This window comes from Mesocricetus auratus, unplaced genomic scaffold, assembly GCF_017639785.1.
Source record: "Mesocricetus auratus isolate SY011 unplaced genomic scaffold, BCM_Maur_2.0 Super-Scaffold_100006, whole genome shotgun sequence".
Classification (NCBI taxonomy): domain Eukaryota; kingdom Metazoa; phylum Chordata; class Mammalia; order Rodentia; family Cricetidae; genus Mesocricetus; species Mesocricetus auratus.
In genome coordinates this window covers 74275500-74298957 of record NW_024429190.1, presented here as the reverse complement: position 1 = coordinate 74298957, position 23458 = coordinate 74275500, and the positions used below count along the sequence as shown (strand labels likewise).

At 44.8% G+C, this 23458-nt stretch overlaps 1 protein-coding gene across 2 annotated transcripts in view; it reads right to left on the bottom strand.

Moving 5' to 3' along the window:
- Window positions 1-2082: 2082 nt before the first annotated feature.
- The window catches only part of Enoph1 (enolase-phosphatase 1), a 30430-nt gene continuing 9054 nt past the window's right edge, over window positions 2083-23458 (bottom strand). The window contains exons 2-7 of one of the 2 annotated variants that reach the window (XM_040747479.1): window positions 14581-14682; window positions 13243-13445; window positions 11094-11226; window positions 6431-6554; window positions 3061-3202; window positions 2083-2229 (exon numbers count right to left, since the gene is read on the bottom strand). In XM_040747479.1, coding sequence (XP_040603413.1) covers window positions 3066-3202; window positions 6431-6554; window positions 11094-11226; window positions 13243-13445; window positions 14581-14682 — 699 coding nt within the window. In that variant the 3' untranslated portion in view covers window positions 2083-2229; window positions 3061-3065. The other variant, XM_040747478.1, reaches the window with a different exon arrangement.

Sequence of the window (23458 nt, the reverse complement as noted above, 5' to 3'; positions counted from 1 at the left end):
TATTGCCAAACTACTCTGCTCTTGCAAACCATGCTATTGGCTTTTAAAGAGAAATGAGCTGTTCATTCATCTCCCCTCTGCCCCCTGCTCCATCCGACGGGAAGCCAGTCATTTGACAAGGTCTGTGGGGAAGCAGCACCACCTGCTGGGCAGAGTCTGCTATGCACCCATGTTAGTATTCCGACCCCGGCTCTCAGGCAACCAAGGCCACCATAAACAGCAATCCTCTCTACTCCAGAATTACTAATTAGAGAATCAGCTTTTGAGACTTCTCCCGGTAAAGCACAAAGTCTATCTGGCTCCAGATGGGAATAAAAACCAACCCAACTTTAACAAAGTCCCTTATCCCAGAGGGGAAAAAAATAACTATTTTATTCTGCCTGCATTTATGTGTGTGGATCCCATGTGTGCCTGGTACAGGGGGAGGCATCAGACCCCTGGAACTGGAGTTCGATGGTTATGAGCCTGGGAATCAATACATTTTAGGAACAGCCAGTGCTCTTAACCACTAAGTCATCTCCAGCACCATAAAGATGTGGGCTTCCTTGTTTGTTTTGAGGCTATCTGGTCTTGAATGTCCAGGGACTCCTTGATATGCATACCAGGCTGGGATTAAAGGCTCTCTTCAAGAGCTGGGGATTATGGGATTACAAGGATGTGTCACCACACCAGGCTCTTCCTCAATTCCTTACTTTGCTAATTACTGTTTGTGGTGGGTTGAAAGAAAATGGCCCCCAAAGGGAGTCGCACTGTTAGTTGTGGCCTTGTGGGTAGGTGGGGTCTTTTTGGAGGGAGTATGTACTGTGGAGGGGGCTTTGAGGTCTCATATATGCTCAAGCCACAGCCAGGGAGGCAGTCTACTTCCTGTTACCTGCACAAGATGTAGAACTCTCAGCTTCCTCCCTAGCATCATGCCTGCCTGCATGACAATGAACTGAACCTCTGAACTGTAAGTTACCCCAATTAAATATTCTTATTTCATAACAGTTGCCATGGTCATGGTATCTCTTTTTTTTCATGGTATCTCTTCATAGCAATAGAAACCATAAATAAGACACTATTATTAAAGGATAATCTGTTCTGCCATCTGCCCATGAACTTGTCTACAAATATATAGTTAATCCTTTCATTTTCATTAGCTTGTGGTTTTATCATAATTTATAAATTATTCACATTTCTATGACTTACATGAATTTGATTCTATTTTTTAGTCTGACACAAAATCTGAATCAATTTTTTTCTATCTTCTTCCCTCCTCTTACTTGCAAGATCCTTCTCTTTATTCAATGTATCTCCAAAATTATTCCTCCAGAATTGTCTTGATTAATTAGAAAAATAATTGTTTCCTTCAAACATTTTCTCACATAGCCTTAAAAAAAGGAGCTAGTCCCGGGTGGTGGCACACGACTTTAATCCCAGCATTATTCGGGAGGCAGAGGTTCCTGCCACCAAGACTCATGACCTGCATTCAATACCCAGAACAGCACATGGTAGAAGGAATGACCAACTGTCACACTGTCCTGCCACACACTCACATCCACACCACACACACACTCACATCCACACACACACTCACTCACATCCACACCACACACACACTCACATCAACACCACACTCACATCCACACCACACACACACTCACATCCACACCACACACACTGACATCCACACCACACACACACTCACATCCACACACACACTCACTCACATCAACACCACACACACACTCACATCCACACACACTCACATCCACACACACTCACTCACAGCAACACCACACACACTCACATCCACACCACACACACACTCACATCCACACCACACACACTCACATCCACACCACACACACACTCACATCCACACACACACTCACATCCACACACACACTCACATCCACACACACACTCACATCCCCACACACACTCACTCACATCAACACCACACACACACTCACATCCACACCATAAAAAATTAAAATGTGGAGAAAAAAACATGGTTATCAAAATTCCAAGAAACTTCACTCATATATGAATGCTACTGTCGGAACTAAGTAGTAACAACATTTAAATACAAGCTGAAGCTATTTTTTGTTTGTTTATAGTCTGTTAAGAGATGTGCATATCACACTCAGTGCAAAATCTAAGGGTCGTTCAGTTGTTCAGTTGCTCCAGGCTTACTTCCCTTTCTGCTTCTGGCAGCATGAGGTACAATCCACAATCTATACGAAACTGAAAGAGGAAAATGCCTTTATTAACTAATCACACGACACCGACATCACCCTGTCAGAATGGCACTGAGATAAACGATGCTGTTATAAAATTTACATCTTCACACCCATTTCAGAGGAAATATTACACACTAGAGCTCTTTGTGGTGTCACACTTGTTTCAATAAGATATTTTTAGAAAATAGTCATTGACATATATTCTCCAGCTATGCAGGACACAGAAGGCAACTATAAAACAGTGCGGACGCGGCGGGGGCGGGTTAGTGGAGCAACCGCGACCTTAGCTGTTCCACGCACTCTGCTCCGGAGGATGTGTGCCGCCTCGCACCCCGATACCTTACCGATCAAAACCACTCTGACCAGAAACCAATGCCTGTCTCGTGTACACAGGCAAGTGAGCCTGGGTGCAGCAGTGTGATTCGAACTCACAAGGAGGCGGGGTCGGTGGGTTCCTCTTATGGATGCGTCTGAAGCACTGCCAGTTTTTAAAATAACAAGGTCTCTGGATAATCATTTCTCAAAACCACCTTCCCATTCCAGTAAACAATTTGATAAACACCCACATTTGATTTGTGGTTTTGCAGTTCCTTCTAGCAAATACACTCTGGCCTTGGTAAGACTTAGAGTTATGGTCTACAGATAAAGCATCCTTACATGAATTTGAATCTCCCGGAACTGACAACTTTGCTCACCTATGTGCCCGTGGAAATTAATCTGAGCACACATACATGTATATACACTTGCATCTGTCTGTGTGTACATATAAGTAAGTTACTTTTACAATTAGAATAAAGCTAGACATTAGGGGGAACAGTTTCATCTTCCTCAGAACCTGCTCTATGTTGACGGCAGGTATAGCTCGCTGAAGGATGTGATGAGGTTGTAGTATGTTTTCTCATCGTCTGTCAATCCCGCGTTGCCAGGCCTCACCACCACAGCGACGTGCACATCTGCTTCCTCGGCAGCACTGGCCTCTGTGAAAATCAAAGTACAGTGAGACCACCAAACCTGATGCCTGAGATGAGCTAAGTCGCGGGGAGAGAGAGCAAGAAGTGACTGTGGCCCTAGCCTTTGTTGCAGGTAAAAGATGGGCAGTGAGGCAGGTTTCATATACATAATATACTTTATATATAGCATATACGTAATATACTTTATAACATATATAATATACTTTATATATAACATATACATAATATACTTTATATATAACATATATAATATACTTTATATGTAACACATATATTCTATGCTCAAAAGCACATGGCTGCACATAACAGGCAGAAGACACAGTCTGTCCTATACTGTGCTTTAATTAGAGCTCCTGATAAATGGAACGCAGGCCTACTCTGGCCCACGCCCTTTGTTCATTCCTACAAATTAGCCCCAGACGGCTGAGCTGTTTCTCAAAGGGCACGCTGCAGGGTCTAACATCAGTTAAGTAGATAGAGAACAAAGGTGTCCTATGATCTAATCTGGCCAAAGTGCATGCTCTCACCTCAGGTCCCAGCATGTCATCCCCCCTGCCTAGACACCACATCTTTTTTGCCTGACAAACTCCTACTCTTCAAAATTCCACTCAAAACATGACAGCGTCCAGAAGCACCATCCGTGTATGACAGCAGCCCGGTATGACGGCAGCCCGTGTGTTCACACCCTGCACTTAGCCTCCTTAGACTGTGGGTACCTTACTGATCAGTGACTGGATGTATTGGGTGGCAGAGTGAAAGCAAGACCCATCATATTAACTTAGGTGAGCTGGGGATACCGCTAATACACCTTGGCTGACACTCATCTCTCCGTTTTATTTGAAAAGCAAAGCTATCATCTTTAAAAGCATCCACTGTGTGTTAGGAGCCATACTTGGACAAGAGATACGTGAACTAACAGGGCTCCTGCTTTTGTACAGCTAGCATCCTCACCTTGCCCAACAACTCAAAGTAACGTACACCATTATCCCTGTCCCAGTCTACAGAAACAGAGCTAACACTGTCAGCTGGCAGCCTAACTCAATGCCCGGTACTCTAATCACAACCCCTCTGAAGAACTTCTACCTCCAAAAAGCATCTACAATATGATTCATCACAATAGCAAAACGACAGTTATTAAATAGCAAGGAAAATAATTTATTGTGGGGGGGCAGTCACCACAACATAAAGAACTGTATCAAAGAGACAGCATTAGGAAGGTTGAGGAACCACTGCTCTGAAACAAAGGCTGGCAAATCACAGCATGCCCCTTAACAGCTGTATTGGCACACTGCTATACCCGTCATCTGCATACTGTTTGTGATGGCTTTTGTACTCCCAGGAAAGGCTGAATTGCTGTGACAGAGACTCTGTGAGCTGAAATCTACGGATTTACTATCTGGTGCTAAGTCTTGATCTTGCACCAAATACTCCAAGTGTACTCTTGCAGACACTGCGTGCTACAATTCCAAGAAGTCTTTAGTTTCCTCTGTCATACTTTAGTAGCATTTGAAACATCACCTTGGTTTTCTGCCTGACTTGTATGTGAAGGGATAGATACATGGTACAAAAAACCCACAGGACCACAGATGCCAGAAGAGTAAAGCAAGCAACCTCCACCTTCCCATCCCTGCTACAGTTCATTCAAGTTCTGGCCCTCCTGCCTCATGGGATGGAGCCTGTGGTGAGGGGGGTTTAGTGGATACCTAGATAAGGCTGATTTCCTTTTAAGGCCAATCTAGGATAGGACTATAGCCAGGCATGGTAGCTCATGCCTTTGATTCCAGCATTTGGAAGGCCAAGGCAGGTGGATCTGAGTTTGAGGCCAGCCTGGTCTACATAGTAAACGCCAAGATGGCCAGGGCTACGTAGAGAGAACCTGTCTCAAAACAACAACAAACAAACAAAAACAGAGTTGGGAATATATACTCTGGTTTCTTCAGACTGTATATATCTCCTTTTACTCAAGTTAGAAATTAATTTCTAGAACGTCAATCCTAGGAAATGGCTTAAATTAAACAAGAAAAGACTTGACTGCAGGTCAACTTTTTAAAAAGTTCTAAAGAGAAAACTATGAAGAAAGCCTAAGAAATCTCAGGAGTTGTAGGCCAGTAGATAGCTCAGCTAGTAAGAGCATTTGCTACCAAACCTGTCGACATGAGCTAACTGCCCAAATCTACACAGGAGAAGGAGAAAACTGACGCCACTCACCACCAACCACACACACTGTCTTCTACTCTCAGTGTATGTGTAGCACATGTCCCCACCCCAGTATAATAGATAAATGCACAAATGAACAGGAGTTAGGTTACTGTATGTGCACACATATGTGTGGATGCATGTGCCTGTGCATGTACACTCATGGAGACATGAGCATTATCTTTTCCTTTTATTAGTAAATATTAACCACACAAGGTAGCAGGTACCACTGTGACATGCATATAATCATTTTTATCATATTACCCATTATCCTTTCTTGTCCTCTGACCCCCTTCCTCTTCCCAGCTGGCCCTTTTTCTATTGTCATGTCTGTTTTGGGGGAAGGGAGATCTCCCATTCTTTTATATGTATATGGGTGTTTGTGTGCACATGCCTGTGCATGCGTGCATACGTGTGTTACATGCCTTACTGTCTTAAAACATGGTCTTACTGAACTAGAAGTTGTTTGTGTTAGGATGCCAAACTCCCAGAAGATACCTCTCTTTACTAAGGCTAAGATTTCAAGTATACGTTGTCATACTTGGTTATGTGGGTCCTGGGGATTTGAATTCAGTTTCTAGTGATTGTACAGCAAGTGCCCTTACCCACGGAGGCAGCCCCCTAGCCCTGAACCCTTCTGCAACATTCCCTAGGAAGGATGACACAGACATCTATTTGTGTCAGGTTAAGATATCACATAGAAGAAAACTGCTCTAGTAGGCTTCTGAGCTGTCCCCCACAGCTCAGCCATTTCATTACTTGGACTCCATCAGGTGTTGCTAAGGTTAGGGAGGTTGTGAAACCTTCTAGAAACAGGGCCTATCTGGAAGGTGTAGGCCAGGAGAGGAAACAGTCCAGGCCCACTTTGATCTCCTGTGCTTCCTGATCTGTGACTGTGTGAGAGGTGACACAGTGACCATGATGGCGGCAGCCTTTGAACTATGAGGAAAACCAAACCTCTGCTCCCTTCAAGCAGCCTCCCTCGGGTACCGCATCACAGGGACAACAAAACACAAAACACAAAAGCCAGTTACTCACCTAAAGTAACATCTGTGAGAAACAAGATGTTGCTGGTTGAGCACCCAATGCTGTCTGCAATCTTTCGGTAACTCTCGCTCTCCACTTTGTGTCCAATCTTGGTGTCAAAGTGGCCATCAATAAGCTGAACAAAAGAACGGGAAGGAGGACTATTCAGTGCACCATACGTGTGGCCAACCACACCCGTTCACTGCAGGCCTTCCTCTGAAATGCAGGCCAGTCACAGTGACCTCATTCCATATATCTGCTGAAGACGTAGCTAATAGAGTACTTTGTGAGAGCTACAAAAACCCCAAAGATTATATGGAAATAAATACGTGGATGAGATCGACTAGTTCAACCCATGTTTCATTTTGTTCTTATTAGCATTGTTTCATGTCCCAAATCACTTCAAATATGCATGACCTACAACACTCTACATTCAAACTACTTTTTGGACTGGGTTTTGCTCCAGATGAAAAAGAAGGTTGTATCTGGGCAGTGGTAGCACACATCTTTAATCCCAGCACTTGGGAGGCAGAGACAGGCGGATCTCTGTGAGTTCGAGGCCAGCCTGGTCTATAGAGCGAGCTCCAAGACAGTCAGGGCAGGTACTAAAAACAAAACAACAAAAGAGAAAAAGAAGGCCATGAGCATTATCCTTTTGATCCCAGGATGAGAAGCTGAGCGTGTTGGTACACGTCTGTCATCACAGGAGTTCCAGGCAGGCAGGAAGCTCACTACCAAGATCTGCCAGATTCACACAGCACAATCAGACCAGTCAGGGCTACACACCCATTCCCTGCCACAAAAAAACAAAGTGTGAAGAGGTATCTCTCTCTAACCAGAACCTTTCTTGACAGGTTATTACTCTGCTTTCACCAAAGTTTCTTTTTTCTCCCGAGACAGGATGGATTGGAGCCAAGGCTGGCCTTGAACCTGGACTCTTGATCTTTGTGCTGCCACCTCCCAAGTGCTAGGATTACAAGTGCACCACCACACCCAGCTTCACTTCTAATTAACACATCCCAAACACTACCCTTAAGGTCTTAGACGTAACTGGAATCAAATGCTTGCTAATTTAACCAACAGTAATTAAAGGACGTTGATATTTAATAGGCTCGGCTTTGACTGTCTGGATGTCTTTCATCAACTAAAAGCAAGTTTAGCAATCAAAGACTAAAGACAATATTAAGGCTTGAGGCTTGGGACTTGTGAAGCCAGGCCTCTCTTGTAGTTTCTGCTAACTACGCAGTGGAGGCTAGCTTGTAGGTGGCCCACGTCTCCACCTCCTGTCCCACTGTAAAAGTGCTGGGATGACAAGAGCTGCTACGGAGTCTGACTTTTTAAAATGAGTTCCAGGAATTGAACTCAGGTCACCAGGCTTGCCTAGCAAGCACCTCTACCTGCTGAGGCCCCAGAGTTGGTTGGTTTGTTTTTTAACTATTAAAACACTTGAAGCCAGACATTGATGGCACATGCCTTTAATCACAGCACTCGGGAGGCAGAAGCAAGCGGATCTCTGTGAGTTTGAGGGCAGCCTGGTCTACAGAACGAGTTCCAGGACAGCCTCCAAAACAATACAGAGAAACCCTGTCTCCAAAAGCCAAAAAAAAAAAAAAAAAAACACGAGACCAATTCTGCATACTTCTTTTCTCTATTTGCCTCACTTGGTAGCTAGAGAATGATTTTTACTACTGAAACCAGCAAGTAATTATCACATTGCACACATGTTGACCTTATTACCTATCTCACTGAACAAAGTTTTTGTCTGTGTTGAGAAAAGAATAGCCATCATTGATCTCATTACTGGTTTGATATCTGCTATAAAAGACAAAAAGAACATATACTAAAATTACAATATGGTGACTGGCAGTGGTGGCACAGACCTTTAATCCCAGCACTCAGGAGGCAGGGGCAAGCAGATCTCTGAGAGTTCAAGACCAACCTGGTCTACAAGAGCAAGTTCCAGGACAGCCTCCAAAGCCACATGGAAACCTTGCCTTGAAAAAACCCCCAAAATTAGATATGCTTTTGGGTAGTGCCTACATATCCGAATGGGCCCAGAAAATATTACTTCTAGAGATGGGGGTATAGCTAAGAGGCAAAGCACTTCCCTAGTATTTCATGAAGCCCTGGGTTCCAACCCCAGCAACTTAAAAGTTAGTTGGCCAAACGAATTCTGTTTAGTCACCCTTTCTGGGGAGGGGAAGAGTTTCTTTTGAGTTGCTGATTGTGTTAGTTTGGGTTTCTATTGCTGTGATGAGACACCATGACCATGGCAACTCTTTTTTTCTTTTAAATAATTTTATTTGCATTGGTGTTTTGCCTTCATGTATGTCTATGTGAGGATGTCAGATCTTGGAGTTAGAGTCATTAGCTGCCATGTGAGTGCTGGGATTAAACCCAGGTCCTCTGGAAGAGCAGACAGTGCACTTAACCACTGAGCCATCTCTCCAGCCCCGACCATGGCAACTCCTACAAAGGAAAACAGATCATTGAGGTGGCAGCTTACAGTTTCAGAGTTTCAGTCCATTATCATCATGGTGACGAGCATAGTGACATGCAGGCAGACATGGTGCTGGAGAAAGAGCTTCTACATGCTGATATGCAGGCAACAGGAAGTAGACTGTTGACACTAGGTGGTAGCTTGAGCATATATGAAACTTCAAAGCCCACCTCCACAGTGACACATTTCTTCCAACAAAAACACAACTACTCCAACAAGGCCACACCTCCTAATAGTGACACTCTCTTTTGGGGCAGTTTTCCTTCAAATCACTACACAGATTTTTTTTTAATTGATATTAGCAAAATAGCACATTTACTTTCTAGTGTATGGGCCAGTGTACAAGTACATATTTATATCTTTATATACATAGAGTAAATATATATAGTATCTGGTTTTAGTACTAGTCTCACCAAAAATTACTTTGGGTGGATACTTCAATGTACTCTTGATCTTCACTGATAACTCAAACTTGCTAGGAGACTGGGCACTGCTCTTCATATTTTGATATTGGAGATAGTATCTCACTATATAGCCCTTGTGAGCCTCAAGCTCACTGTATAGCCAGGCTGGACTTGAAAGGGTGACCCTATTACCTTAACCTCAGGGTGCTGGAATTACAGGTGAGTTCCACTACACACGGCTTGAAATCTACATTTTCTGAGTTTGTGCGTGCAGGTCCGTGTGTGGTTGTGTGTGAAGTGACAGCTAGAGATCTCCTCCTCCATCACTCGCCACTTGTTTCTTTTTTTAACATTATGAATTAGTTAGCTTGTTGTATTTGTAGATATGCATGCTATAGCAGACAGCTTGTAGAAGTTGGTTTTCTTCTTCCATGGGGGTGCCAGGGATCAAATTCTGCTCATTAAGTTTGGAGGTGAGTGCCTTTCCTCATGGGCCCAACTTGCCAACCCTTCCTTATTTTTTGATCCTGGAGCTCAGCAATTTGGCAGCAAGCACAAATGATCCTCCAGTTTTTGCACTCCCAGTGCTGGAATGAGAAGCATGTGAAGTCTGGCTTCTGCGTGGGTGTTGGGAATCAAACTCGGGGCCTCAGGTTGGCAGGGCAAGCACTTTACCAATTGAGCTGTTGTCCCAGTGCCAGAATACACTTTCTAAACAAACTTCTGGTGATCCTTATACAAAAGAAAAACTTACCCGACTTTCAATTCAAAAGCTGGTACTATACAAAATACTCCACCTGCTAGAAGCCAGGCAGAGCCAGGCTCTCCCAGAGGCCCTGATAAAAGAACAGAAGGAACCCAGTTCTATCTCTGACCAAGGGCAGACTTGACAAGGTCCAATCTAAGGCTCAGAAGAGGGCCCTCGAAGGAGCTGTGGTTTCTGTTCCTGGGAACTTGGCTTTCACCGGGAGACCAGAGTTATCAGTCCCAATGCCACTATGCTCCATCCCTGGCACATCTAAGACATCCTGTGTCCCCTTGTGCAATGGGCTTGATTAACTTCCTTCTGACTTTGTCCCACTGTCCCCTTGCAAGCTGTACATAAGATGTAGTTGCCTGTGTGAGCCGTCAGCTTGTGCAGGACCTCCTGACCCCAAACTTTCCTGGCTTCTCCATTTTCTCGTCCCCTGGTCACCTATCTCAGAACCTGTCACTGAAGAAGGACCTGCTGGCCCAGGACATTCACCCCTCTATACAAGGTAACCACAGTTTTTCCTCATCTTTTTACAATAATAAGTACAACTGTCTAGTTGCCAATTTAGCTTTTTTAGATGGTTTTCACTAATCAGTATTTCATGTTTTAATAGTATCAAAATGAAGTAATCCAAGTGTACTGGTTAGTTTTTGTCAACTCGACACAAACTAGAGTTATCTTTGAAGAGAACAAACTTCAATTAAGGTACTATCTCCATCAGACTAGGCTCTGGGCATATCTGTGGAGCATTTTCTTAATGACTAACATGGGTGGTGCCACCCTTGGGCAGGTGGCCTGGGTTGTATGAAAAAGCCAGCTGAGCAAGCCAATAAAGGAGCCCCCCTTTATGGTCTCTGTATCTCTGCCTGCCTCCAGCTTCCTGCTTGAGGTCTGACCCTAACTTCCCCAAATGAACTTCATGTGGGAGTGTAAGCCAAATAAATCCACCCTAGGTGGCTTGTAGTCATAGTATTTATCACAGCAATAGCAAACAAATTCGGACACCAAGTAACCTACCTCAAGAATATCTCCTTCTGTAGAATGCCCAAAGAGCAGTTTCTGAGCCTCTACGCTCCCTGAAGAGTAGATGTACACCTTCATTCCAGCCTCTCTCCACCTTCTGACTGCTGGGACCACGTCTGCGAAGAACCTGGAGGGAAACCCAGAAACACACCATGGAGCCAGATGAAATCAGACAGTACACAGACCATGCCTCGGCTCACAAGGTAGCCTGAGAAGCAACTCCACGAGACAGGAAATCCCTGTGGTTCTAATAAACAGGTCACTGGAGTTCCCGGATCACAGATTAGAAGCAATTAAGTTTGGTGGAGAGAATGGTATTTGACTTTAATAAAAAGCATGAAGGGATGAAATGAGAAAGTAACTTGTGGGCGGAGAGACGGCTCAGAGTTAAGAGCAGTGGCTGCTCTTCCAGGACCCTGATTCTGTTCCCAGCACCCATGGCAGCTCACAATCGACTGTAACTCCAGTCCTAGGGAATCCAATGCCCTCCTCTGACCTCCATGGGCACCAGGCATGTATGTGGTGTACTTACATTCATGCAGACAGAAGACACAAAATAAATCTTAGAGTGACTATGTTTTAATTCTCAAGGAGCTAAGATAAAAATAATACGAATATTGTATTATTTAATTGATGCAATTTATAAGAAAAGACTGGTTTACCTTCACTGTGCTTTGAGAAACCATGAAAATGCTTTTTCCCCATTTTTAAAAGATCTATTTTATGTTTCTTGCATATATGTAGGAGTGTTTCTTGCATATATGTAGGAGTATTTCTTGCATATACGTAAGGGAACACCCTGAAACCTCAATGCCTTCCTTTAAAAGGCAGGTCCTTGTATCAGACACAAACATCTCATTAAACAAAACACAAGAAATACAAAAGACACCCAGGCAGCTGAAAATGGCCTTGAATCTGAGAATTAACCTAAGGCAATTGACTAAAATCATTAAAAAACTAAAAAAGACCCTCTAAGGTCAGTTGGATGCGGAAGGACACATGTATAAATCCCAGCACCGAGAAGGCTAGTGCAGGAAATCCCGGTGTGAAGCCATGCTGGGCTACACTGCAAGTCCAGGCCAGCCAGGATACACATATGATGAGACCCTATCTTTAATTGTTTACATCGTGTGTGTGTGTGTGTGTGTGTGTGTGTGTGTGTGTGTGTGTGTGTGTGTTCATCATGTATGTGCAAGTGCAGACACACTCAGACACATGCAGGGGTACATGTATCAAGGTCAGAGGTTAACCTGCAGAAGTTGTTTATCTCCTTCCACAATGTGGATCCTAGGGATTGAACTCAGGTTGTCAGTCTTGGCAGCACTCACCCCTGCTCACTAAGCCCTCTCACTGGCCCAAACTGTTACTCCTGCCAAGTAATACAGTCCTCGGCAGGAAAACTAGCAGAAATCCCATGACTGAGACTCCAACATTACAAAGGTGCCCCAAAAGCTGGGGAAGTAACAGTGCCCATGAGTAACTGCAGAGTAACACGATTTCAGTTTTCTTACTTCTCTTTCTGATTTTACTTTACGTGTCTGAGGGTTTTGCATGCATAGTGTATGCATGTGCCTAATATCTGTGGAAGTCAGACATGGGCACTGAGTCGCCCGACTGCCAACTGCTGAGCCCTCTCACTTCTCTTGTCAATGGCTGAGAGAAGCAGACCAAGAATGCTGTCACTGAGTGTCACTGGTGTACCACAGGTTAGATATGACCTAGCTCACAAAAGGCTCAGGTCCAGCTCCCAAGTGCTGATATCACAGACGAACAACACTGTACCAGGCTAAAGGTGCCATGTTCTAGGAAGCTGTTTTAAAATAGAACTGAAAGTCTCTCACCTACCCACAAAACCCCAGATCTAGGGGACAAAGCTGGGGGGGGGGGACGACAATCATTTGCTACAATAAAAGTAATACCAATTTTATCTTTTTTTTTGAGATAGGGTCTATGTGACCTTGGTCTGCCTAGAACTCAAGAGATCTGCCTGCCTGTGCTTCCTAAGTGCTAGGGTGACAGGCGTGTGCTATGGCGCCCAGCAACGTATTTATTTGCCGCAATCTACAAGGGAGAAAGAGGACTAGTGAGAGGGGTGTACGTGGACTTGGGGCCGGTGAAATGCTTTTATCATTGCAGCACATACTCTGCCTTCATGCGGCCAGCTGTGAAAGCCGCTTTCCACATGTGGCCCTGCAGTTGCTTGAGTGCTGTGGTCTTCCGGTCATGAGACATCTGCCAGGACACATTATCCACCACGGCCTGGACCATCTGCTGCAGCTCATCCGCAGCATTTCCTGATGCCACAGGGATCGGAACAGCCCCATCCAGGTGTGCATCTTCTTCAGCCTTTAAATCAGAAACAGACCAAGTTTACTCATTTGCAGAGCTATACACATATGCCTGCGCACACACATACACCCATGCATGCATCTATTTTAAAAAGGTACAGCAAAACCAGGCAGATCAGTTTTTTCCAACTATCAATTATCCAGAGAACTGCTAAAAATCATTCTTAAAGGAATGAGCTGGCAAAAAGGGATCGCTAGGTAAAAAAACGCACTTGCCACTAACACTGATGGCCTGAGTTCAATCTCAGGGACCCTCGTGACCAAAAGGAGAGAGATGTCTCTCTCAAGTTATGCTCTGACCTCCACAAGTGCACCATGGCATGTGCACACACACATACGCATAATTAAAACAAACTCACACACATATACATAATTAAAACAAATTCATATACTAGGACATGCAATACATGAAATGAGCATAAAATACTTATGTATGGAATCTCCTTTTTTGAGACAATAAAGATTAAGGGGAGTATTTCAGATTAACCTCAAGTTATTCAGGAAACTCCGCAAACTCAAATACTGCATGATTCAATGGATGGCACGATTATTTCTAATCCTAACTCCTCACCATAAATAAAAGACGTGTGGACAGCATTCTACAATCCAGTGTGGGAAGTCTGCTGGTAAGGGCTGCACAACATGAAGATCTTTGCCACCGAAGTCAGCACACTATTCTGAAGAAGTTCACAGACCGCTAGAGAGCAGTCTGCAGACTGCGCCAAGGATAAACCCATTGGGAAGTTTGGCAGGGTGGCAAGATTCCAGGACCCGTGAGCACTGTAAAGGGGGCAGTTTCATGCCCTGAGGTGGGACAGTAGGAAATGACAAGGCGCTGTCACCTGGTGACATATATGAAATGTGATGACACTGCACAAGACCTTTTGTATTCCACCAGAAAGGGCTGATTTTACAAACACACAAGGCTTCCAAGCTATCTGAACAGCTGCTGACAGACGCAATTCTGCAGACAACAAATTGCTGTGACTTGCTTGTTTTATTACAGGCTGTGAATCACTAGGCAGGCAAGTCACTGCAGCTTCTAGCCCAGGATCCAGTGTGCTGACAGCGTGTTCCAGGTCTCCAGGCATCCTGCACTGAGACTCTGGGATGGGCAAGAGGGAGGTCCTCACCTGTTTCCTCAGCAGGCTGACATCCTGCTGACACTCCTCCTCATCCCAGTGTGTCTGCAGGTACTCCTTAATGTTTTCTTTGATGTAAGGGAATAAAGTGTCCTGACGGAAAAAGGGGGAGAGAGACAAGAAAAAAAGAATGTTATTTTTTAAACTGTATCATATGATCCGTTTTATAATCTCACCTTAACTAACAAATTCAACAACGGAAGTCTCAATGGAGATTGCTGCTGTGGGTCTCCCAGTGGGATAGGAAAGAAGACTGAGAAGCAGGTATACTGATATTTATGAAGTTTTATTGGGATTTGGCCACAGTCATTTACTTACATAGTCTCTGGCCACAAAGGCAGAGCTGAGATCATTTAGTCCACAAAGCCTAAAACCAGCTCCCCAGCCCACAGAGTCTTTTCCTTAGCTCGCTTTGCTTCTGTTTCTTTTTTTTTTATTTTGTGTGTATGGGCGTTTACCTTTGTATGTATGCCCACAGAGGATGTCAGATTCTCCTGGAATTGGAGTCGGACATTATAAGCCACCATGTGGGTGCTGGGAACTGAACGTGGGTCCTTAGCAAGACCAGCAAGTGCTCTTAACCACTGACCCTCTCCATCCCGAGGCCAGGCTCTTGAGGCATGGATTGACAGTGCCTTACTCAAAGTACACCACGGTGTATGACTGGTATACACATGATAATGGCAGCCACATGGCAATGTAGAAAGGAAGTAAGTGGCTTCCTTGGTCCAGACTTCCTGCAGAGCACTCTATTGCAAGTATGCAGCCAGGCATGATGCCGCACACGTGTGTAAGCAAGCACTTGGGAGACTGAGACAGGAGGAATGCCTCAAGAGTGCTTTAACCTAAGATATACACTAAGTAAACCCTAGGCCAGTCTGGGCTACAATGTCAGACCCCGTCTCAGAAAAACAAAACAAAAAGGGTGAGACAGAAGACCAAGTTATAAGCAAAGTAATTCATTAATAATAACATGTCAGTAACTCATGTACTGAGAGTATAGTCTCTCATTGATCAAATTTTGTTTATTAAGAAAACTGGCTGCTCTCAAAGAAAACACAAATTCCGTTCCCGCATTCACATGGCTCTCACACCATCTGCAACTACAGATCCAACGGACCACACGCCCTCTTCTGTCCTCCTAGCGTACTTGCAAGCATGCAGTGTACAGACATACAAGCAGGCAAAACACCCAAAATAAAGGTTTGTTTTTTAAAGTATTGTTCAGTGCCCAGAACTGAACCCAGGACCCTGTGCCTGCTAAGCACAACCTCTCCTGACACACTAAACTCTTGCCTCCTCTTTAGTTAACATGTCTACATATACATACATCTTCTCAATCATATCACGGCACATCTAACAGCTTCTTTTAAACGTCTACTATTATCAAGGTTTGGTAACTGATGCGTGAGGAGAGAGTGGAGAAGCGAGTTAACAGAGGGCACAGCCACGACTGCCAGTGAGCTCAAGGAGCTGCAGTCACAAACACATTTTCCTGCAGTGCGGAGGGGGAGCAAGCCAGGTGCAGTGCGTGCCCTGCAGGTCAGGATGAGGAGAAGGTGCAGCCACAGTCTTAGGCTTATGCTTGAGTGCAGAACCCACGAATACACTGCAAAGGTCTTATGTTTTAAAGGAAATTCTATAAGGAGCTAAATCCAAGAAGCCTGATTAAATCCACTCTATGTATTCAGAAATCTTGAGATGTGGTTCACATTTGCAATCCTTATGCCTTGGCCTCCCTCATTATAGGTATATGCCACCATGCCTGGCTAAAAGGTACTTTAATACAGTCTACAAAAATAAATACATAGGGTTTGGTGGGGGGTTGTTTAGTTTTGTTATTTAAGTTTGCTATGTAGTCCAGGCTAGCCTAGAATTCCCGTTCTCCAGCTTTGGCCTAGTGAGTGATGGTACTAGGACACAAGCTACCACGCCCAGCTCACATACTCTCATTTTGTCCTGGCAAAGAAACTGAAGGAAAGCTTGGGGAGAATGGAAACAGAACCTATCACAGATTCTAAAACTATTCACTCACAACCCTGGAGTATTCTGAGACCTTCTAGGGAACATGAAAAGTCAAAGCACTCCCACAGAACACTAAGATATTGATACTGTCAATGATAAAAACACCTTTCTAGGTTAGCAGAGTGACTCCCTCCCTCTTTCCCTCCCTCTTAGTGAGAGTATGCAGGGGGTTTTCCATAGACCATGGATGTACCACAAAGACCAAATACAGCCATGAGAACCCAGACATTGGGGATGCTCTTGGAGAGGACCCAGGTTCTGTCCCCAGCTCTCACATGGTGGGTCACAACTACCTCTAACTCCAATTCCAGGGGACACACTACCCTCTTTGGGGCACTGCATGTAATGTACACATATATTCAGGTAAAAATACCCATACACAAGAAAATAAATAATAATTAAAGATTCTAGATATCTTCAATAACAGATGCTCAAGGGATATACAAAAATACATTCCTTTTATTAGCCTTAAATATCACGTCTAAATCAAGCCCACCTTCCCTAGGACACAGGGAACATCTCATGGGAGAGGAGGCAGAAAGAACGCAACAGCCAGAGGATGGGGAGGAGTGCTGGGAGATGCAGTCCTCTGAACATGATGTTATCTGCACAAGATCAAGTCAGCCAACGTTCCAGCATGGAGGGGGTAAGGGCATGCCAGAATCTGTACCTAAAAAATGACCTACTGGTTGCTGGCTGTTCCAATTTCCATTGCTGTGATAAAACATTCTGACCAAGACTAACTTAAGGGAAGATTTATTTGGCTTATACTTCCATGTCACAGCCCACCACTGTGCTGGCTAGTTTTATGTCAACTTGACACAAGCTACGGTCATCAAAGAGACAGCAACCTCAATTGAGGAAATGCCTCAAGGTTCAGCTGCAGGCCAGCCTGTAGGGCATTTTCTTAATTAGTGATTTATGGGGGAGAGCCCAGTCCGTTATGGATGTTGCCATCCTTGGGATGGTGGTCCAGTGTTCTATAAGATTGAGCAAGCCAGTAAGCAGGAGCCTTCCAGAGCCTCTGCATCAGCTCCTGCCTCCAAGTCCCTGCCCTGCTTGAGTTCCTGTTCTGACTTCCTTTTGAGGCTAAATAAACCCTTTCCTCTCCAGGTTGCTTTTTGTTTCACCACAGCAATAGAAACCCCGAGTAAGACAACCACAGAGGGAAGTGAGCGCAGGAACTCAAGCAGGAGCATGGAGCAAAAGCCCTGGAGGGCTGCTTTGCAGGCTCAGTGTGCCAGCTTTCTTACACAGTCCAGTGAGCAGAACCCCACCCCCCATCAATTAGTAATCAAGATAGCCCCCTCAGGCCACTCTAATGGAAGCAATTACCCCACCAAAGCTTTCCTCTCTGATGACTCCAGGCTATGTCAAGCTGACAAAGCTAGGCAGGACAGTCCTGCTCCAGTGGCTGCCCCACACCTGTTACCCTGAGCACATGGGAGCACACTGTGGACCCAATGGCATATGATTTCCCAAAGAGGAGAATATAGAGTTGGGAAGGGAAATGCTGGGGTTGTAGACGTCAGAATAGTTGGTAGGTGGTGTAGGGAGGCAGGCAGACCCAGGACTTTTTCAGAGCCCCAAAGAAAGCACAAAGGGAAGGTTAGTCAGGGTCCTTGTCCAGGAGTGGACTTGGCCAAGGCCGCTCTGAGGCTGCAGACACTGCCTCAGAGGAGTCAAGGTTGTAGTTTCTGGGGGTCCTCCGCTTCCTCCCTGGGCTGTTGTTATCAGTCATATGGCAGCTGAGTCATAGATATCTTGTGCTGTCTTTGACAACATTGTCTAATTTGGCTCTCTGCTGACCTTGGCCATTTTTCCCTTGCAAACAGTATAAAAGATGCTGTACTTCTTAATAAACATGCTTGGCATAAAACAAAGCTTGTGCAAAATCACCAGACCCCAGCAAGACCTCCAGACCCCAGCAAGACCTCCAGACCCCAGCAAGACCTCCAGACCCCAGCAAGACCACCAGACCCCAGAAAAACCACCAGACCCCAGCAAGACCTCCAGACCCCAGCAAGACCTCCAGACCCCAGCAAGACCACCAGACCCCAGAAAAACCACCAGACCCCAGCAAGACCTCCAGACCCCAGCAAGACCTCCAGACCCCAGCATTTATCTTCTCATCCCCTGGCACCTTCCCATCAGGACTTTGTCGAGGTCCAGGTCAGGGTGGAAGTGACTAAAATTATTTATGTATATTAATAGATAAAGTATTGTTTAAAAATGCACTCTTCTAGCTGGGCAGTGGTGGTACAGGACTTTAATACCAGCACTCAGGAGGCAGAGACAGGTGGATCTCTGTGATTTCGAAGCCAGCCTGGTCTACAGAGCAAGTTCCAGACCAGTCAAGGAGAAGCCTGTCTTGAAAACAAAACAAAACAAAAAGAAAAAATCACTCTTCTAACATATTTCCCCAAACAAGCACTGTTCACACTGATATTCATGTTAACAAAGTACTGGGGTTGACTGCTCCTATTTAAAAAGAAAAGTCCTTAGCCAAGTGTGGGGAAGCATGAGTTCTAAGCCAACCAGAGCTACACAATGAGATCTTATCTCAAAACAAAACAAAGTAATAATATTAATAATAATTAATGGGCTAGAGAGATGGCTCGGCCATTAAAGGCTAGGCTCACAACCAAAAATATAATAATAAAAAGTTGTCTATTGCTCAGTGTTAATTCCAATATGATAAATACATAATCAGAACTAGAGGTTAAACATTAACCCAGAGTAATTTCCACACAGATACGTTGTGATAGGAAAAGGCTCTCAGGCAGGGTCACCTGATCTACTCAGTGCAAAAGATGCCACATTTCAAATATTTTCATAACTCTGAGTGGTCAGAGGGCCCTGCAAAAATACACTCCTATTCCTGGCAAAGTGGGCTCATGATGCTATGTAATTAGAACAGGCACTCCAACCCACACAGCAGCAGCACATGCTACCATCATGTGTGGAAACACAACTCACACCTCTTCTGATCCCACCTCCAGGACCAGCCTCCTCCAAGTGTGCTGCAGGTAACACTCCCCACTCTCTTCACTTGGCCTCCTCCAAAGCTTCTGAACCACTGCACTGACAGGTAGACACACACACACACACACACACTCTCTCTCTCTCTCTCTCTCTCATACACACACACACACACACACACACACACACACACACACACACACACACACACACACAGGTGGTATGCAGAAAACTGAAGTTACCCGTAACAGCCATGGAATAAGGTTAGGATAACTAATAGTTAATACATCAATATGAACAAAACTGTCTTCTCAGTGTAGAGTTTTCCCTAAGACCAAAACAAAGGTTTGGGTATACAATCAGAAGTCCAGGCAAGTGTGTGTGTGTGGTGCTGAGGAGTGAGCTCAGGGCCTTGTCCATACTAGGAAAGACTCCAAGTCTGAGAACTTAAAAATGTATCTAAAAACCAAAATCTAAGTACAATTCCCAAATGAAAAAAAAAAAAAAACAAGTTCTAATTGTTTTCATTGCCTCCTTCGCAATGTGTTATCTACGCGGCACCTACTCCAACAATGACAAAGAAGTCAGTCATTTGGATGTTCTCACAAGGCATCCGCATAAGACACACAGAACAGTGTGACAAGGCACATCCCCCAGCATACTTGGCAGAGAAGCCTCCAATAAGCTCAATGGAACAGTGAAAGCCAAGAGCCAAGTCCCTTTCCTACCGACACTCCCTGCTTTGAGCAGTTTTTCCATTATGCTCACGCCTCTCTTTTCCTTCTGCCCCCTGCTTACTCTCTCCCCTCCTCCCACACAGGCTCTGTGTAGCACAGCAAACTGGCTCTCCTCCTGAGAACACCACCTAACAAGGTGCTGCATCCTCTGCTAGCAATGTGCCAAGAATGGTAAAGGGGTGTTTACCGCAGCACTGGTAGTAACAGTCAAGGCTCTGGAAGCAGCCTAAAGCTTTGGTAGCTATAAAACACACAGCCTCAGTGGCGGTAATGCTGTACTCCAGCACACGGGAGCTGGAGGAAGGAGGACCAGGAGGAGTTCAGAGGGAGTCCTCAGCCACATTGTGGGTTTGACTGCACCCTGTCTCCAGACCAAAAGTCAAACAGGACACACAGTGTAGCACTTTGAAGTTAATGTGCTAGTTATGTTTATTAGAATGAATACAAAACAGGATGCAGGTCTCAGTTAAATGTGTGATAGTTCTTTAAGGGTCTTAAACACGGCGTGCCAATCTGTGCGGTGGGAGGACTGACATCACCATTATAGCATTTATTCCAGCCTCTAAAATAATATTCCACAATTACTAGCAAACGAGCCAACTTATGGTTGTTTACACCTGCCTTTTTTTTTTTTTTTGGTATGGTCATCTTTCTCCAACATTCCCGATTTCTAACAACTGGGAGCCCTCCTAGGGAAGGATGTAGATTAGATTCTGGAATTCCCATAACTGAAAGCTCACAAAATGATGCAATGTTCCAAAGCCCAATTTCCTATGCCCACTTTATTGGCGAACACATAGTGCTGACGATTCCAGAATGCCAGGTCTGACATCTGCTGGAAGGACGTAAGAAGTAGACTCCAGGCAGCTTCCCAGACTGGAGATGGACTTGTGCCTTTTCCTAGTGTGTGATTTATCCTCAGAGTCTCAGTTTCCTCACTGGCTATACGGAAATGATAACTTGAGGCAAGTCAACAGTGACAGGGTAGTTTACGGAAAGCACCTTCTACCATCAATATTACTGTAGTCTCTAGCACAAATATTCAAACTACACAAGGATCGTCTCTGAGTCGGGATTCAGTGGGTAAATCATAAGCACAACTGTGCGAGCCAGCTTTTTGTCTTTCACAATATACTTGTAATACCAACTCAACACATGCAAGGCCCATGGTTCTAGGAAGTCTCTCCACACAGATACTACAGGAAAGGCAGACTACCAGGGCCTCAAACACATGTCACAGAGAGGACTGCTAACCTCATGGCAGCCAGGAAGCTGTAGGCAGGGTGGAGGACAGCCACCGGGACCTCAGTATCCCCTTTAAAGGCACACTACTCAATGACTTCTTCCAGTTATATCCTGAGGTTTCCACCACCTCCTGATAGCGGTGATTGCAATGAGAATGGTCTCCACTAGGCTTAGATATTTGAATGCTTGGACCCTAGTGGGTGGACTTCTAAGGGTTGGGAGATGTGACCTTGTTGGAGGGAGGAGGTGCGTACTGGGAATGAGCTCTGACCTTTCAAAAACCACGATCAGGATGTAAGGGTTTTTTTTTCCTGTTTATTTTATGGGTGTTTTACCTGTATGTATATCTGGGCATCAAATGCATACAACTTACTTGGAGGCCAGAGAGAGTGCATCAGGTTCCTTGGAACCAGAGTTACAGTCAGTTGTGAGTCATCTCATGGGGGCTGGGAATGAAACCTAGGTCCTCTGGAAGGGCAGACAGTGTTCTTACCTTATGAGCCATCTCTCCAGCCCCAAAGGATGTATGTAAGCTCTCGGTTACTGCCCCAGAGCCACGCCTGTCTGTCTTGCTGCCACAGTCAGACTCGCCCTCTTACACTGGAAGCAAGCCCCCAATTAGACACTTTCTTCTGTAAGCTGTCTCAGCCATGGTGTCTCTTCACAGCACCAAACAGTAACTACAACACGCCCCCAGTTAGGGACCAAGCCTCTAACACATGAGCCTATGGGGGAACAGGGAAGCATAACAGTCTCATCCATTCAACATGTAACAAAACACAGTTTAAGAGAGAAACCAGGTGTGTGGTACATGCCTTTTATTCCAACAGGGGAGGGAGACCAGACGTCCGGGTCAAGGCCAGCCTAGTCTCAAGAGAAAAAGAAAAACCTAGGGCTTAATGTACAATCCAGTGAAACTTTTAGGCCTAAAAAGTAATTCCAGAAATGATCGTAACTTTTATTTTCAGTTATAACCCATTTATTGGTAGTTTCAAAATATTCTAGTATGAGAAACATGCTGCTGTTAACCCTGTTGTCTGCAAATGAACCTATGAATATTTTTAGTGCCCCGGACATCTAAGGGATTTGATGTAGATTCAGCAGTGCACAGAACAAAAGTTTATGGCCTGGCAGCAGCAGAGTGGCTGAGTGCTTGCCTGGCATGTGCAAGGGCCTGGGCTTAATCTCTGGGGGGAGGGAAGGCTAGAAAACGAAATGAGAGTGTTTGCTTTTCAGGGAACTATGATTATACTCCACTAAGTGCTGACGGGGAACCCTGCAAGCAGCAATTTATATTACTCCACACAGCTCAATGATAGCTCACGGAGACAGCACCATTAAGACAACCGACGGCCTAACTGTAGAAGCTGCCTCGTAAATGTTTAGAAGTCAAAATATAGATGAGCTTTATGGCTGTGGCTGTTTTAATGAGAAAGTTGCAGAGACGATAAAAATAAAATAATGGCTGCAATATTTACATCAGTTCCCTCTGAAGAAGATGGGGCATGAACGATGCCTCCCAGGAACATAGTGCAGCTACTTAACGAAAGTACATTCGAAGTCTTTCAGGGGAACCAGGGAGTACAAGTGATAGTAACTGAAACCTTAGGAACTGGTGCCAGAAAAGACGATAACAGAAGCAACACTGAGAGGCCACTATCGCACTAAGCTCAGATGAAAAGGGAAATGAAATGGCTTAGTGGCTCTTAAAAACAAATCAGCTTTCTAAGCAAGAAATGAAACTCGATACAGTTTGCAACGTAAAAACCTGTTGTGGGCAATATAAAATACAGAAGAGACCCGTCCCAGGGCTCTGTCAGGACCTGTGGGTTGGTCTCACTGGGAGCAAAGGATTCCTTTCCACTCCACCTCTCCCTGCA